This window comes from Scatophagus argus, chromosome 7, assembly GCF_020382885.2.
Source record: "Scatophagus argus isolate fScaArg1 chromosome 7, fScaArg1.pri, whole genome shotgun sequence".
In the NCBI taxonomy this organism is placed as follows: Eukaryota; Metazoa; Chordata; class Actinopteri; family Scatophagidae; genus Scatophagus; species Scatophagus argus.
Window position 1 is genome coordinate 10,014,655 of NC_058499.1, and position 16,889 is coordinate 10,031,543.

The 16,889-nt window shown below is 41.3% G+C and overlaps 1 protein-coding gene across 3 annotated transcripts; it reads left to right on the forward strand.

The window, feature by feature from the left end:
• Nucleotides 1-1,921: 1,921 nt before the first annotated feature.
• slc25a22a (solute carrier family 25 member 22a) lies at nucleotides 1,922-16,691 on the forward strand. 3 transcript variants are annotated; one of them, XM_046393215.1, is made up of 12 exons: nucleotides 1,995-2,079; nucleotides 4,511-4,584; nucleotides 9,093-9,281; nucleotides 9,397-9,522; nucleotides 9,668-9,723; nucleotides 9,989-10,079; nucleotides 10,717-10,771; nucleotides 11,503-11,563; nucleotides 11,787-11,931; nucleotides 12,033-12,187; nucleotides 12,270-12,345; nucleotides 12,598-16,691. In XM_046393215.1, the coding sequence occupies exons 3-12, from the start codon at nucleotides 9,262-9,264 to the stop codon at nucleotides 12,749-12,751; spliced, it is 939 nt and encodes a 312-aa protein (XP_046249171.1). In that variant the 5' UTR covers nucleotides 1,995-2,079; nucleotides 4,511-4,584; nucleotides 9,093-9,261; the 3' UTR covers nucleotides 12,752-16,691. The 3 variants fall into 3 exon arrangements, with proteins under 3 accessions (XP_046249170.1, XP_046249171.1, XP_046249172.1); XM_046393214.1 differs by lacking the exon at nucleotides 4,511-4,584 and having other exon boundaries at nucleotides 1,922-2,079; XM_046393216.1 differs by lacking the exons at nucleotides 1,995-2,079; nucleotides 4,511-4,584 and adding an exon at nucleotides 2,094-3,347.
• Nucleotides 16,692-16,889: the final 198 nt, after the last annotated feature.

Consider the following 16,889-nt stretch of genomic DNA (forward strand, 5'->3'; position numbering starts at 1 on the left):
TATGAAATATTTTTCACTTAGTTCTTCACACTTTTGAATTACAGCAGTATTTCATCATTGATTTCTGAATCTCATTATTGGACTCACCATGGTTTTTATTTAGTATTTTTTAAATTTTAACATAAAAATTGATTTACTAAGCCAGCTTTTAGCATCATTTTGACAAAGTGTTTCTGTATTTTGACCATGAGCATTTCTTTCCCATTTCATGGCAGAAAAGTAATAGTGAATACCATGAACTTCTCTGATTCAGGACAGTTAAGAGGCAGAGCAAACACCGAGGACTGTTAATGAAAGTACAAGAGGAGGCTATTTTATGGTTCATACAGTCTCTTCCATGTGTGCCTTTAGTCATCTAGAAACCAGCTTAGCTGCAGCACAATCTCAGTGGCATCAGTCAGGACATACATTTTTTTTGAAAGTGTATGAATGAATTTCAAGTGTTTTCATCTCTAGCAAAACTGTGATAAAAGAAATGTGTCAGCTATTTTTTAAAAACTTGGTTCTCCTTTAATAGTCATTTAAGAGGCTAAATGGAAGCCCTCTTAAGTGCTTTAGCTTGTGATACCCAAACTGCAGGTAGAACAAAGCACAACACTCTCTGTATGTTTGAAGAACAGGATGTGAACATCACAATGCATTGAGGAAATTCAGTACTACGTACATATGAGTAAAATAAGCAGAAGTATCAAATATGAGGATCTTTCATGAATATCTTCAGGTACTTTTAGGCAGCTTTGGCTGGGAAAGTCCCAGAAACACCATTCAAGGTTTACTGAAAGGGTATGTCTGTGCTGAATCTGGCTATATTATGTAATCTGTAGGTTTTTCAGTGGTCTACACAAAAAAATTATGTTACGATCCAAGCAAGATGACATAGCTTTGAATTGCTGGTTTCAAGTCAGCCTGGAAACTTAAAAAAAATACACTGAATGTTCTCGAGAAAATGCAAAAGTAATTTGTACTGGCAAATTAAATTTTTAAGCATAAATATAACTCCCAATACAAACACAGAATGCTATCTGTCCTATTTTGTCTTGCTTCTCATACGCTTCTCTTTGGTCCATACAGATGGAAGGCATAATTTTCTTGCCACGCAAAGTGCTTCTCCCAGGCAGTCAGATAATCCAAAGCTTTACATCTCTCATCAGTGAGGCAGGTTGTGAATGTTGTATAAGCTGTTTTTTTTAGCTTTCTCTACACAAGTTACATCTGCAGATTGGGAAAAATCGTTCCCTTTAGCCATTGGGATGATGCAAATGTCCCTTTACAAGTATGCTTTGTCTTATTTGATTATAAGGCAAATATGTGCTGCAAGTTAACGGCACTTTAATATAATCTGTGAGCCTCCTCCTGGTTATTGTACAGGTCTACTAAGCGCAGCAGTCCACTTCTCTGATTGTATTACTGCACCCCCCCCAAAACCACAGCTTGCTTTGTGACGTTCAGGTGTATCGTCTTCCATTTGGCTTGGGTTTATTCTGCACTTTCTTTCATCAGTGGGACTCCTGAAGACATCAGTCAGTTTGACCACATTCGCAGCTGAGACCTTGTGTTGGAGAACATGAAAAACATTGCTGTGCTTCACTGGTCAGAGTATCTCAAGGATCTGAGTGTCCTCCCCCCTCATGAACCTGTAATGAGTCACTGGTTGTTTTAGACACGTTTATTGCTGCATGCTGCCCCTCATCCCTCAGTATTTTATCTGTAGCTTTTTTTTTTTCTATTTTGGTGTTCAAGGTCATCGGGTCTAATCGTCACGATGACGCTGGACCCCATCCCCCACCACTATACCTGCAAATAAAATATGTCTGTATTTCGACTACATACCACTAGAGGACCTTTTTCTGTTTCTTTTATCCCAGTCCTGCTCCATCGCCAATAAGGCTGTTCCCCCTCCCTCCCTCCTTGCTCGCTCGCTCTCACTCCCACCTCCTCTACCTCCCTCCACCGGACTCCAATGCTAGTAACGCCGGTAGGTTAGCTATTGTCGATCTGTCAGCCAAAGATAGAGTATAAAAAGGCTTTGATTTCACACCACAAGCACACCAGGAGAAATAACGGAAACGCCTTTATGTGGTATGTAACATTGGATAACGTGTAGTTGAGGTCTTGTTGGCGGCTGTCTGATTCAGAAAATTGTGTTTTATTGGCGTGAAGCCGTTACCTGGGGATAACGTGAAGGCGACACATTGAGCTACACATCTTATTTAAAAATGGAGATAATGTGACATTCACAGCTAGCTAAAATTTAAGATTTGGGATGTGATTTTTTTTTTAATTTAATGTGGGGTTGTCGCTTCGTAGTGGCAGCAAGTCATTTTCCGTTATGTAAGGGAAAAAATGGCATTTTCAACATATGGTGGGTTTTAATATGTAACGCTGACGGCACATCTTTTGTTACATTTTAAGCTAATACGATGTCGGCTTTAACGTTATGAATTACACATAACGGTTATTCTGACGTTTTATTATGTCGTTTTATGTCCGTAAAACCGACGAGCAGTCCGATACAGGTGTCAGGGCTTTTTATTACCACGTTAGAGACAAACGTGTTATCTCAAGTTTCATGTTTTGTATGAACATTTGTTTTGCTTGCTTGGTTTTGGATGTTACCGCAGAGTAAATAGAGCGGTTACCGAATTTCTGCAGATCTGCAATGGGCCACTGCGGCCGCCCTCTGCCGGCTTCCGCTCAGTAGTGAGGGTGTAATTATCATGTGGGCTGGGATGTTGGAAGTGGAGGGTGAACCCACTTTGCCCACCTCCTTTTTCACTGGTAGACAAAAGTGAAGCTACTCACCTCTGACAGGCAGATTTTAGCTAAACATTAACATCCTGTCACTTCTCAGGACCAAAGGACAGGCAAGGTTCAGGTGTTTACGTAAAATAAAGAAAGCCTTGACCTGCTGGAGGACTGTTATACCCACCTTGCTGTCCTGTTTATCCCCTTAGATCAAACTTCTTTCCAAACACACATAAGAGAACATTTTAATGCTGAGTAAGATGTCAAGAGGACATGCAAACTTGCAGCAGTGTGCGCTTTTAAAAGACCCAACTTCTTTTTTTAGTTAGCAGTGTATTGAATAGGTTATACTGAGGCTAAGCAGTGCTATAAAGCATTCCTGCAGCCTTGAAATTATTGATGAGGTGAGTCATTCTTGGGTGTAAGATGACATCCTATGCTCTCCATTGGAACCGTTGTACCTTTTTGGCTTTCATTCAGTAGAAAGCTACGTCATCGTGTTAAATATTAATCTAATCTGCATGGAGGTCTGCACACAATATAGCATTCCCTTAAAGTATGCGTCCCAGAGCCAAGGACTGCTAAATGTCACCGGTACACAGGTATGTGCACTGAATGGAAATGATGTAGAGTCGTGCTGGTGGGAAAGTGCTTTGACGTTGTGTGAAAATTACTGTCCTTCAGGTCATTCAAGGCCTTACTGTGATCTGCAAACTGTAACCAGATGCTTCAATGCCGCATTTGGCTGGCTGTCTAAGGAAAAGCAGCACACACAGTGGTGTTATTATTTTCCTATCTAGACTGTAGGAAAGCTGAGAGGGAGGAAAAACAGAAGAGACACAAGAGACAAGCCCCAAGTGATCTTAGAACTGGGTCTCCAGGGGTACCTGCTTTGTCAGAGGAGGGACTAAACACTAGACTGCTTCTCTGCACTGAAGGGACATTTATGCTGCCCGAAAGTTGAACTGTTAACAGTGCATTACTGTACAGGTTTTAATGGCTGTAAAATGAACTCATTGTAGATGACCTGTAGCGGAAATGCATCTGCTGTGCCCAGATCATAACTCTCACTCTGCTGGTTGTAAATGGAGATTGCAAGAGAGCTTTCATAAGTAGGTATTAGGTTTATAATCCCGATGCTGTAGGGAAGAGGGAATAGTAATCAGATTTATCTGTGACACCACAAATTTCATCCCTTGTTTTCGCAGGAGATGTCCAAAAATAGACCCTTTAAACCAGCATTTGCAAAAAATCAGCATCTGTCAGGTTTACTGCGAAGAACAGTGGAAATATATCTGTCTGTGCGGAAGACTATTTAAAGCCCAGTCCTTATAGAAATTACTGATGCAATAAATAAAGACAAGGATAATATTAAGCTGCAAGTAGTATATCACATAGAAGCTTTACACCCACAACTGATGCCAATCAGTATTAGAAAAGGGCACCAGAAAGAATGTAAAAGTGAACAGACTGGGCTGTGTGATACGTACTTGACATCTGATAGGGACTTGCATGAACACACTTGTATCTGAACAGTGCAGCTCCTCTGTTGATGGCTTAGAGCTCACAGTGAGTTAATCAAAGTAGTTCATGTGAGACAGATGGACTGGTGACAACAGCCTGCTCTAAGCTAAAAGAGAAGGGCCCATGTGATTTTCCTTTCTTTTCTGTCTTTTTCGACAAAGCCAGAGTCACGTGAGTGGAGGGCTTTGTCACAGTAGTCACTCACTTCCTCTTATCAATCACCAAATTCGCTGTCATTTAGTCGGAGCCGGAGATCTTCACTCTGGTTGGCACCCCAGGATAGAGAAGTAGAGTCGAGGAGCTGTGATGGATAAGGTAAATTTTTCCCTAGTTGATTTGAATGAAAGGAATAGAGTTTTGCATTGGAAATTCACCTTCGTGGATTTGTTTCAGCATCTACAGGGTTCTATATTTTTTTGTTGTTTGTGATTGTGATATTCATCATGAGCCACCAAAGCATTACCCAATGGAGGGTTTGCAGATTTTGACTTGACGGTTTTATCTTTTTCTGCTGCTGTTGTCACACAGCTAATAGCAATGCAATAGCAGTGATTCTAAAAGGAAATACTTGTTTTGTCTGCTAGTGTGAGGAACCGTTGGACCAGTGTGGCTGTTTTTTTGCCGCTTTCCAGTTGGTGGTGCGGGCTAAATTTTATCCCCTGGTCCCAAAAGTGGCCAGTGATGAAAGTGGAAACTTCAGCAGCTCACCAGCTTAAGACATTTTTTTTCCATGCATAAAAAGAGACGTTGCAGCAAATAAGAACCTGGCATGTGTGCCATTTGACAGGAAAGGACACTAAATGCAAATAAATAACTAAACAGTTATTTATTATAACATAGAAGATCAAACGAGCAGTAAATATGGACAGGAGGTGTGTTAGTCAGTATCATTAGTGTTGTGGAGTAAAAAAAAATGAAACAAAGGCTAAGCAAAACAGAAAGGTTACAGGCGCTGGCAGGGAACACCGAGGAGAGGGTGGGCCTTGCTGGTAGCCGCCACTTCATCCCCTAGAACACTGTGCCCAGGCGCTTCAGATCTTGTTTTTTATTGCAGTCTGGTTTTATAACACTGACACGGCACAGACATGCACCCACGAGCAGACTAAGCAGGGACCGTCACATCTGTTACTTCTTTTATTTAACTATGCTCGTAATGGATGAAAATGTGAAACAATGAATTGAAAGAGGCATAAAAATCTCCATGGAATCATCACACCACTTGTTACCGACTGTCCTCCCTGTACAAGTCTTTCATCTAGTTGAAATTAATCACAGAAAGATGTAAGACGTGATGTGTTATGAGCATTTTGTTCATCGTATTCTTCTACATATGACCTTGACTACATAGTACCTCAGTTACATCACAGTCAAATTATGTTATAATTTCTGTGTATTAATCAACAGTGAGTTTTAAGGTGAGTCAGGAGACTTAAGAAGTCAAATTGATGCAATTCTATTCCAGTATTGCTCTTCATATAAAATGTGGTGTCATTCATAAATAGTATGTAAATGTGCTGACACACCCTCTGCTCCATTAAGAATGAGAATTACTGATACCAGCGGGATTAATAATCATGCTTAGGAGTCCAATATCATTATCACTTTTATGTGGGGAAAAAAAATGTGGCCTGCACAGTTTTTCAGCATCCGTGCAAGTGTTTTATTATCTCTGAGCCTGAACGGAAGGTAGAAACAGAGTTTAAAGAGGCATTCATGTGTCTCGGTTGTGCAAAAGCTCTACTGTTTAACCACAGTTTAATTTGGAATTGGTTCTGGGGAAATGGAAGCTTTCGTTTTCATTCATGTTTTCTCTGTCTAAGAAACACTGCCCCACTTGCTTGTGTGGTGCCAATGTTATAACAAGGTATTTAACCTCCATAATCAATGTACCGGATAGTTTCAAATTGGCTCTTAACTGGTATTGGCTCTCAATTTACATCATTACATACAATATCCAAATGCATTAGACTTTAAACATTGGTCTGTGAACTTGTAGTCGCATATTTCAAAGTTCATTTAATCACTTGACTTCTAATAAAAGAAGACTGCCTGCCGCTTTATTGACAGTGTTCAGCATAAGGGTTCTTGTCAGCAAAGTTGTATTTATTGCCTCATTGCTCAAGTTGAAATGATGGGCAAGGGTCAAAAACAGAGAGTTATCTGTCAGTGTCCAAACTCTTTAGGTTCTGCATGGCAGCCACGTTGCACAATCATTTTGTCTATTATTTACTCATCAGTGCTTATCTCCTCTAGAAGTACAAACTCAAAATATGACCCCTGTGTGAATGTGTGTGTGTGTGTGTGTGTGTGTAGGAGAGAGATGTTTGAAGTTACTTGTGTTTGACTAGTTTGATTAGGAAGTTTTCCATCACTTTAAATCATTTTTTCATCTTGTTTAGCATGTCTGGTCGGAAATAACATTCCTCTTTGATAGTTAGTCTGGAGAGGTGAAATATGAGTTCCCCTGCAGTTTCTGTACAGTTTATTTTCCCTCCTGCTGTGAGAATGAAAGCAATTCCTTAGAAATGTTCGCGATGAGCGATGCCACTGGGCTCTGGACACTGCACACTGAGGCCAGTTGTTTCCGTACAGACTCCAATTGTCATGACAAGACAGCACAGCCAGGCTGTGTCTGTGGGTCAAATATATGTCTTGGTGCAGGCACAGTTATTCGATGTGGATGAACTGATGTGAACGTGTAATGCCGCAAAACTGGTAAGAAAAAAAGGAGGGAGATGCCAATTTGATGGCCGACTCATGTAAGACAGCAGAGCTCTTTACAACCCATACATTTTCTCCTCAGTGCTATTACCAACCAAACATACAGGCTTCTGTAAATCATGGTGTGAAGAGAAATCAGAGTGCTGACTGTGGAATTAACAACATGCTCAGGAGGAAGTCAGTGACAGGAAATAGGGAAACAAAAGTAGCATGCAGTAATGTAAGACAGTGGGCTGCTGGGTGAGAAAACAGCGAGCAGTAAGAGGGAGATGAGCGATGAAGGAGGGTTGTGAAGCAGAGAGGAGAACACCCAGCCAACAGAGACCAGAGAGGCCTCAGGTCCCGATCCAAGCCAAACAACACACAACGCCACAGCTGCATTCACACCGAGATGCAGTTATCAGAAACACAAACATCCACACACACACACTGTGCAGACTCTTTGAACCGGAATCTGAGGAATTAGTTGCACTGGCGTCATGTGAATGCACGTAGTTGCACTTCATGAAAGAAACCCACAAGTCAGCAAAGATCTGAGATGGAAAAGCTGTGTTTGAAAGTCGTGACTCGTGACTGAGGGAAATGAAGGGGGAGGGCTGGAGAGGAGGAGGAGGAGGAGGAGGAGAGGCGGGTTGAACACAGAGAGGCGGGTTATGATTGGTCGATGAGGGGGGTGGAGAGATTGAAAGGGGAAATGGGAAGCATCTTTTCACAGAGGGCATTCTGTGCCATAAATAGGGAGCATCTTTGCCGCATTACACATATTTCATCTGTTTGCTCAAACATTACTGTTTCAGCACCCAGAGAAAAGAGGCTTTTTTACTCTATGACTCCAGTTTGACAGTGAAAGAGTTTATGCATAAACCATGACATGCATGATGCGCAGATGTTCCAGTGGTGATAGATTTGTTTAAGAGTGAGTAATCCCTCCTCAGTGATCACTGAAGCTCTATTTTTAAGGAGCTGTCAGCTATATTGCCAAATTATGCTGCACCATGGTAAAATATGAAAGTGTATCTTGTGTCATTGCACTTATTCAGAGATTAATAAGTGAAATTCAAAGGGTTCTTTTAGTCAGTCAACAGAATATGAATAGCAGATATTTAAATAATTGATTCTTTCCAAAAATTCTTTCCATTCCAGCTTCTCAATATCAAGGATTTGCTGCTTTTCTTCTGAACACCTCTGTTTTGTAGGGTTGGTTCGTTTTAATACCGTTCACCTTCATGGAGGTATTGATTGTGTCTCTTGGATTCATCTGTGGTGTAACATGAGCTGCTTGTTTTAGCTGGACTTCAGTCTGCACGACTAACATAGAGCAGTGCTCTGATTTTGTGTCGTTTGTCAGTAATACTAGGTAAGACTGAATTCATGCCACCCCATCTGTAACTGAGGGCTTTATTTGTTTTGGTCCACAGCACACCTGAGATTGGAGTCAGAAACAACTTCTTATTACCATACAAATATGCCTGCTCCTGAACCAAAGATACATTTTGGTTGAGAAAATGGTAGTTTTGTGTGGACACAGGGCCAAAATGGAAAGAGGAAGTTGCATTTTTAAATTTAACCAGCTTAATGTGGATGTAATCTCAGATTCTGTTAGTGCTAATGTTGTTTTTTTTGTGGCAATTTGGTGGAATCAATTCCCAACTGAAGTCAGGACAGCAGAGTTACTCCCCTTATTTCGTCGTAGTTTGAGAAGCTGTTTTTCACACTAATGCTTCCATCTCACATTTCAATTATGGTGCAGCTCTCTAAAATGCTTTAAGCAGTTTATTCAGGAGGGTTGCGCTTCCATTTGTGTAACGCCATTCCTTTGGACAGATGTGTCTGCCAAATTAATGTAATGTAACAGGACAAGCAATTTAATCACAGCACCTTGGGCTTTAGGAAACTATGAGGGACGTACATAGACCAAACGATCAAGAAGTGATAATGAAAACAATTGTTAATCACAGCTCTAACTAACTGATATGTGGGGCTAAGGTCTGTGTTGAAGGCTACATTGCTTCATTATAGCTTCAACTGATCCATTAGTCTGTCTGAATTTTTCTGTTAACAGCCACTTAATGAGTGTGTAAACTGGTCCTTTTTCTTCACAGATATCCTCTAAGTTGAACTAACAACTACTGCAAGGAGACAAGTGGACAAAACATAACCAAACAACACTTGGACAGCAGCACAATACTTAAACAACAAAAGACAGGGACGACTACCAAGTGTCTAGCTAACGCACATATTGACACTTTGACCAGCCAGGGCTTGACATAAATGGCTGACAAGCAGATCAGGTAAGGATGAATGAGGACTGATTACAAATAGCAGCTCTGTAGCCTTGTTACCATCTACTGACCTGTTATATTTCATATTTTTGTCTCCTCCTCTGTGGTTGTCAAACTCATCCAGTTTGCCTGCCAAATTGATCAATGGGGGGATCGCTGGCCTAATTGGAGTGACCTGTGTGTTTCCCATTGACCTGGCCAAGACTCGCTTGCAAAACCAGCAAAATGGATCTCGCCTTTACACCAGCATGTATGTGATTATTGTACTTGACTTTTAAATAAGAACAGTCTCCTGGTTTGGTCAAAGCTTTTCCAAACTAACCAATAGTATCACCCACCTTGTCATCAGATTCTTAGGCTGGACTTTGACTAACACACCACATTTTTTATTTCAGGTCAGACTGCCTTATTAAGACCATCCGGTCAGAGGGGTATTTTGGGATGTACCGAGGTACGTTTTTAACTGTGACAAGCGATTGTTGTGATAAATGTTTGAGCTCACTGAAATGTTGAATCAATGTAGAAAAAAAAACTGAGAGCATCGAAGCTGTTAGGACTTTTACTTTAAGCTTCACAGTGAGGCTATGGATCTGTGTCCCACTGCTACAGGCAATTATCAGGAAAACTCTCCACTATAGACTGCCTCATTCTCGCGCTTCCTTGTCTGTGTGTTTCTTCTTTTCTTGTTCTTTTCTCTGTCCTTTTTACGCTCCCAGGAGCGGCAGTGAACCTGACACTAGTGACGCCAGAGAAAGCCATCAAATTGGCTGCCAACGACTTCTTCAGGCATCACCTCTCCAAGGATGGGTGAGGCATGAAAGTGCTGACAGGCAAACTGACACACACCCACTCCTCTCATTCACACTCTGATTAACTGGCGTGTTTACTAACGTGTAACCCGACACATTAGCTGCCTGTATTCTCGCTGAATCTCTAGTTAATCCTCTACCTTTCTGTCATCGCCTTCAAGCATTTCACAACATTTTGTTAAGTCTCTGCTAGAAATAAAGTACTGCTTGTATGTGTGCCAGCAGAAGTCTGAAATCAAGCAACCGAGTAAAATTAGCACATAATGATATTGTATGTCATAGCTGCCACTATCTGGTGTTGCTGAAATCAGGCGCCCATTGTCCCCTGTGAGCACTGTCTGCATCGATAAGCCTGAAGGTTTCTGGGGCATCTATCTCTATCTCTATGGTGACAAACATGCAGGCCGATGAATGATTGACTTGTCTGGCCCGGCCGCTCAGCTTGTGAATTATTAATCTTCCCTTGTGCCTTGACGTGTTGATATGGAAGACAAAGATGAGCATCAACAGAGCGGGTGGTGACAACTCCTTTTCCAGAAATAAAGTTGTCTGGCTCTCACACTTTCAATCTTGTGCATGCTTTAATCTGATCTTGCTTTTTTCTCCCTTTCTTTTTTTGTGTTTTCTTTCCCCAGAAAACTCACCCTGGTCAAAGAGATGCTGGCTGGGTGCGGGGCAGGTACATGCCAGGTGAGTGAGTGAGTGTGTGAGTGAGGTGCTGCTTTAATTGCATCCTCCTGGTCTCCATCTGGAACTACTGCCTTCAGCACCGCCAATGTCAGCTCATGCGCGAACCACTGGGCGCCAGCTACCGCCTCATTTGTCACTGCCTGCAGCACGAATTAGCCACGGCCACATCTAAACGAGAGGTGGTAGTCGCAGAAACATGCTCACTGTTTATCTCTGCAGATTGATCCCCGTTATCTATGACCTCTAAATATTGCATTTTCATGAACGAATTTCAATCACTGTAATGTTGTCCCCGTTAGCAGGCGATACACTGGCAGCTGGATTTGAGTGATCAGATAAGATGTTGTGAGAGTGCTCGATCATGTGCACTGAGTGAGTGAGTCAGAGGGAAATGGCTGTTGTCAATGAGGGCAAAGGCTTCAAGCCGTAGGAACATGATTAGATTAAGTGTAGCAGACCTTGGATTAAGATTGCAGCTGAGAACATGGCCATCTCACCCCTAATCCAGTTAACTAGTTACTACTGTGTGGATTACAGAGGAAAACAAGAATTGACGTTTAGCTGACAGATGCCAGTACTCTGCACGTTTTGGCTGACACTCAGCGTTAATGAATCCTAAAATATGACTTTAAAATTAGTTGACATTCACATGGAGGGACATTCAGCTGACGTATTTACACTGGGTATGTGTTGACATTGTTACCTGACATTTTTATTCCATTTTGTTGTAGGTTATTGTCACAACTCCTATGGAGATGTTGAAAATCCAGCTCCAAGATGCTGGAAGAATTGGTAAGGGGAAATGATATCCAGGTAGTGGCTGTTAAAGAATGTGAAAGTGTAGGGGATAAACTGGAGAACCAGTGGCCTCATGTGGTCATGTCAGAGATTACAACAGCTTTACTCTGCTTTCTTCTTGCTGTTATGTGTTCAAAATGTCTTCCCATTCTTCGTTCTTAGCATTGTGTTATTTTAGGAGTGTTATATACAACTCTTGTGTTTGTTGTGCTCGTAGCGGCTCAGAGGAAGTTGATGCCAGAGATGGTGGCAGCAGGTACCGTGGAGACAAAGTCCCCAACAGCCATGCAGCTCACCAGACAGTTACTGAGGGAAAAGGGCATTGCTGGGCTCTATAAAGGTCTTGGGGCCACATTACTCAGGTAAAACAGAACTGGCAACTAGGTGGTATTTGTACCAACCAGCTCTAGCGTGGTTAACTTGACTTACTGTGATTATCTGTTTTATTTCACTCGTTTCGTAGGGATGTTCCTTTCTCCATCATCTATTTCCCCCTTTTTGCCAACCTGAATAACCTGGGCAAGCGAGGCACAGATGGACCTGCTCCTTTCTACGTGTCATTTATATCAGGCTGCCTTGCGGGGAGCACAGCGGCTGTTGCCGTCAACCCCGTCGATGGTGAGGAGTGGGATGATGTTACAGCGATGTGTGTAACATTAGTTGATGTTGTATATTCACCCGAGCTCTGTGTATGTTGCAGTGATAAAGACTAGACTGCAGTCGCTGAACCGAGGAAGCACAGAAGACACGTACAGTGGAGTGACTGACTGTATCAGGTGACCTCATTATGTCTTTACTGCTGCAGCATGTGTGATGCTGTGTGTATAGTCAAGTCAAATCAAAATGTATTCAAGGGTCTCAACAAAAAACAATGAAAACAGCAGCAGAGCTAACAAACAATGCTAGTGATATATTTTTAAATAATACAAATTCAAATAGGTAGATAAAACACAACTAGATCTGTTAACACATAACTTGAGTTGGCTGTATGTTTCACTTTCTACAATGAACTTTTATTCACTCTACAGGAAGATCATGCAGAACGAGGGTCCATCAGCCTTCCTGAAGGGGGCCTACTGTCGAGCCTTGGTCATTGCACCTCTGTTTGGCATCGCCCAGGTGGTGTACTTTCTGGGCGTAGGTGAATTTATCCTCAGCTTCTTGCCTAAAAAAGACAACTAAGAAGCATTTCCTATCTGCCTTTCCCTCCCATAATGCATCACACCAACCGTGTGAGGATTCATCTCATTCTGAAAGAAATTCTCGATGGGTCAAAACATGACCAATCAGTACATTTTGTTTTAAAGTTTTTGTGTTGAATGTTGAAATAGTTTAGGAGGGAGCCTTTGTTTGCCAAGCTGCCTGTGGTGACACACAAAGTTCCAGTCAGCATGCTCAGCTCGCTCTCTGGAAATGAAGCCACAAATATCAGTTGAAGTTTTAAAGGAATATTGCTTTATAATTACATTTTATTGCATTTTTGCATTTTTTTTTTTAATATGATTGTTGAATTTTCAAAGTAGATGCCAGCACTGCCCTTGGTTGCTGCAGTTCCGCAAGCCCTAGAGTACCTAATTCATAACTAAGAACTAAATTAGTAAATTACAGTACAAATGTTTAATTACAGAACAGTGACTAGTAAAATTAAATGCATGTACTTTAATTAGAAGGATATTTGAGAAAATTAGATTTGGTAGAATATTTACTGAAAATGCAATTCAAAGAACTCCCCCAGACCTCATGTCTTAATGGACATTATCATTAGAATTAGAGCAAATTATCTGCCTCTGTTTCAGACAAAGACCCAGGGAATGTGTTGGTTTGATACCAGCACACTCCCTGTGATCTTTCCTGAGAAGCCACATCCTTTCTTGTAAGTGGTTGTAATGAACTCAGCCATTCATCTCCAAACAGACTTTGATTGCCTTGGCTTTTCAAGTAGATCAGGTTCCATCTGATATTTAGTGCTACCACAATGGTTCGACTGTTTTGCCTCTGTGAGAGATATCTCTTGTTTCGTAGTTGCTCACTACACTAAGGTGAAAGCGTACAACATGTGGGCATTTTACACTACTAAACTGCATGTGCAAATCGTTTAAGCTCTACACAAGACCCCCCCCAGAAAAAAAAAAACTGCTTCTGTTCCTCTTTAAATGTCGAACAAGTTGTACTTGTGTCCACACCTCAATCAGTGAAGTCGCAGCAGGGGTTTTGCCTTTGACAGATGATGGAAAACACCTGCTGTCACATCACTGATTGGATTGTGGCCAGAAGTGCAGTGCGCTTTAAAATCTGAGTCCACGCAGAGCAGCGCAATGGCGATTTTTCTGCCCTGTGTGATTCATTGTGGATTCATATGAAAGAATTAGCTGCGGACACTAAATGGGTTGAAAGTAATTTTAATAGAATGCCAGATTATTAGTAGAAGTTCACTAATTATACTGACAAATGGTCAGACGTCACATGCTGAGGCCTCACGAGAACACTCATCCATTGTGGAGCCGGTGAGATTTTAGCTGGAGTAGCTCAAACACTTTAGATCCAGGCATGATTATTATTGTTTACAGATGAGTTCACGCTCAATTTGAATTCTTTGTCCAAATATGAATTCAGTGGCAGGACCCAAAGAGCTAATGAAAAACATTTCTTTATCAGAAAATTAAACCATTGAGGTTTCAGTGTTTTATGAGTTTTACCAAACATCTTGGCTTGTTTGCTTTAGAGGTTTTGTTTGCTTTAAGCTGCCAGGGAAAGCAGCCCTGTCCTATCTTATTTATGCATCACAACACTGAAGCCCTGCCATTGGTTTATCTTGCCGGAGATCAAGGTGACTTTGATGTGTTATTATCCAATCATTCCCTCCTCGCTCCCACCGTTCAAGCAACTCATCAATTGTACTGTCGCACTGTAGATGCGCAATGCAACTTTTCGATGTATTCTCATTTGTGGGAGTGAGATGTATTTATCGATATTCCTTTCTATGGGCAGTATAGCACTATATATTTGTATGTGTTGTTTTTTCTGTGTCAAAGTGTCCACCTTACTATATTGTACATATGCAGATGATATGAACTTTATGTTTTAGGATTTATTGTATGTTTTGTACATGATGGCTTATTTGCACACCTACCTCTCCAGCTCCCACCCCCTCAATCCATATTGTGGTGATTTTATGTTACAATGATGTGGACATATCAAATGAAGGAAAATGTTTGGATGCAACAAGCGTCACTGAACTGAAATATAGCATATTGATAAGATTTTTTTTTTTTTTTACTGTATGCAAAGGGGAACAGCAGTGTAGGTCCAGGATGTCGTTTTTTTGGAGGTGCCATTTCTCCCAAGCTATTGGTTAAGTTGGGTTGGCCTATTGTCCTGTTTCCTACAGTTTTATCAACTAGGACCAAATGAAGCATGACATAATGATGATAGAGATGTAGTTAGATTTTAGTGAATGACCTACAGCACTACTTTAACTGTTCTGGAAACAAAATAAATGAAATACACCCCGGACGAAGCCAGTAGGGACCTGCTGACATTAGACTGTAAATCTAAGATCTGTCTTTTTGAATGGTGCTTTTTTCATGAGGTCGCTACAATACGACAGCGGCCTCACTGACGACCAAGGCTGTGCTGACTGAATCACATGCTAGCAAATCTCAGTGTTATCGGTGTCTTAACTGAAAGCCATAGGTCAGAGAGGGGGAAACACAACTTCTAGACATTAACTGGCACCTCCAGCCATGTTGAAAGACGACAGCTGAGCCACAAGAAAATGGCGAAAAAAGAAAAAAAAAAACAAAACACAAAACAGATCTGCCTATTCGTGTGAGCTCGCCTTTCTAAATCCCTTTTTTCAACATTCCAACTGCCAGTTCATCTCACGTATAAATGCTGTTATCGTGGTCATAATGCCTATTTTTCGTGTTGTTGAGATCGATGTTTTAATTTTTGAACCTGCCAGCCCTGCTCCTCCCTTTTCAAATTTTATTGTCGGTTTTTGGTTGAATCTTGAAAAATGTTGTGCAAAGTCATTTTGTTTTACACAGCTGTGAATTATCCCTGAACTTGTGCATTTGGTTATGTATGTGCGCGTGCGTATGTTTGTGTGTGTGTGACTGTGTAGTGCTGTGGTTGACGTGTAGTTGTCAGTGTGACACTGCTGTATTTTTCTCTTTGATTGTCAGGCCCATGCTCTCTCTCTTTCTCCCCTCTTTTCTCTTATATGTCCCACTCCTCTGCCATCTTCTCTCCCCAGCATTTCCAGCAGGGGGTGCAGGTTAATGCAGAGGAGCTCATAAAAACACCAAATGTATGACTTAGAGTGTATACAATCAAAGAAAGCACAAAGGATTATTAGGCACAAGAGACCACAGTGATTAAACTCAGACAAGGTCCTTTTCAAAACAATGTGCTGCTTTGGCCGGTATGGATTCAAGTCAGATGTTCGACTGAGACTAACTTTTTAGTCTTGTGAGAAAGTTTATCTGTCTGTAAAACTTAATCCATAGGGCTGAGACAACAGGATAAGAGACCCATGAGTTGGTGTCCACTATGTTAGCCATCAGCAGTTAACCACAAAATGTATATTGCCTACTTATTCTAAGTGAATCAAATACAAGAATGTAATTTAGATATTATGAGATGTATTATAATTATAGTGAAGAGTTTATTACATTTTAATCTAAACATTTGTGCTTTACACATTCACTAAAAAGTTCATAAACCAGCTCACTGATATGCAATAAGTAGAAACCACACACAGACACACTGAAAAAAATCCTACAACACAGCCTCAGTCAGTTACAAAAACCACACAATGTATGATGCAATCGGGGACCTTTGGAGGCCTTCTGGGGTCAGAGCTCTCTTCACCACCTCTGTTGTCTTCCTCCAAGAGGAATTGTGCATTACAGCACTTTAAAACAAGGACCCCACCCCCACCACCCCTACCCCGTTCACCATTTACAAAGTCTCTCTATGACAAAGAGGGTGTTTATGAATATGTGTGGCGAATGACACAGTTGTCCTACACATTGTTGACAATGCAATGGAAAAAAGTTAAATAAAATATTGTGTTTCCTGTCACAATTTGCTGTTCAATAAACTGTCTTCAAATCAGCCTGATGTAGTTGTCTGTAGTGCGGGGCCCTGGCTCATCACTGCTTCTGCTTTCAAGGTCTAGCAGTCGTTTGACAGAATACAAAAGAACTGACTCTGGCCTTTTTCTTGGTGCCTACCAGTGCAGTGAAAACCAAACAGCAGGGCGATGTTTTGAAGAGTGTCAGGGTGACTTTGTGGGTCCTCGGGGCAGCAAGAA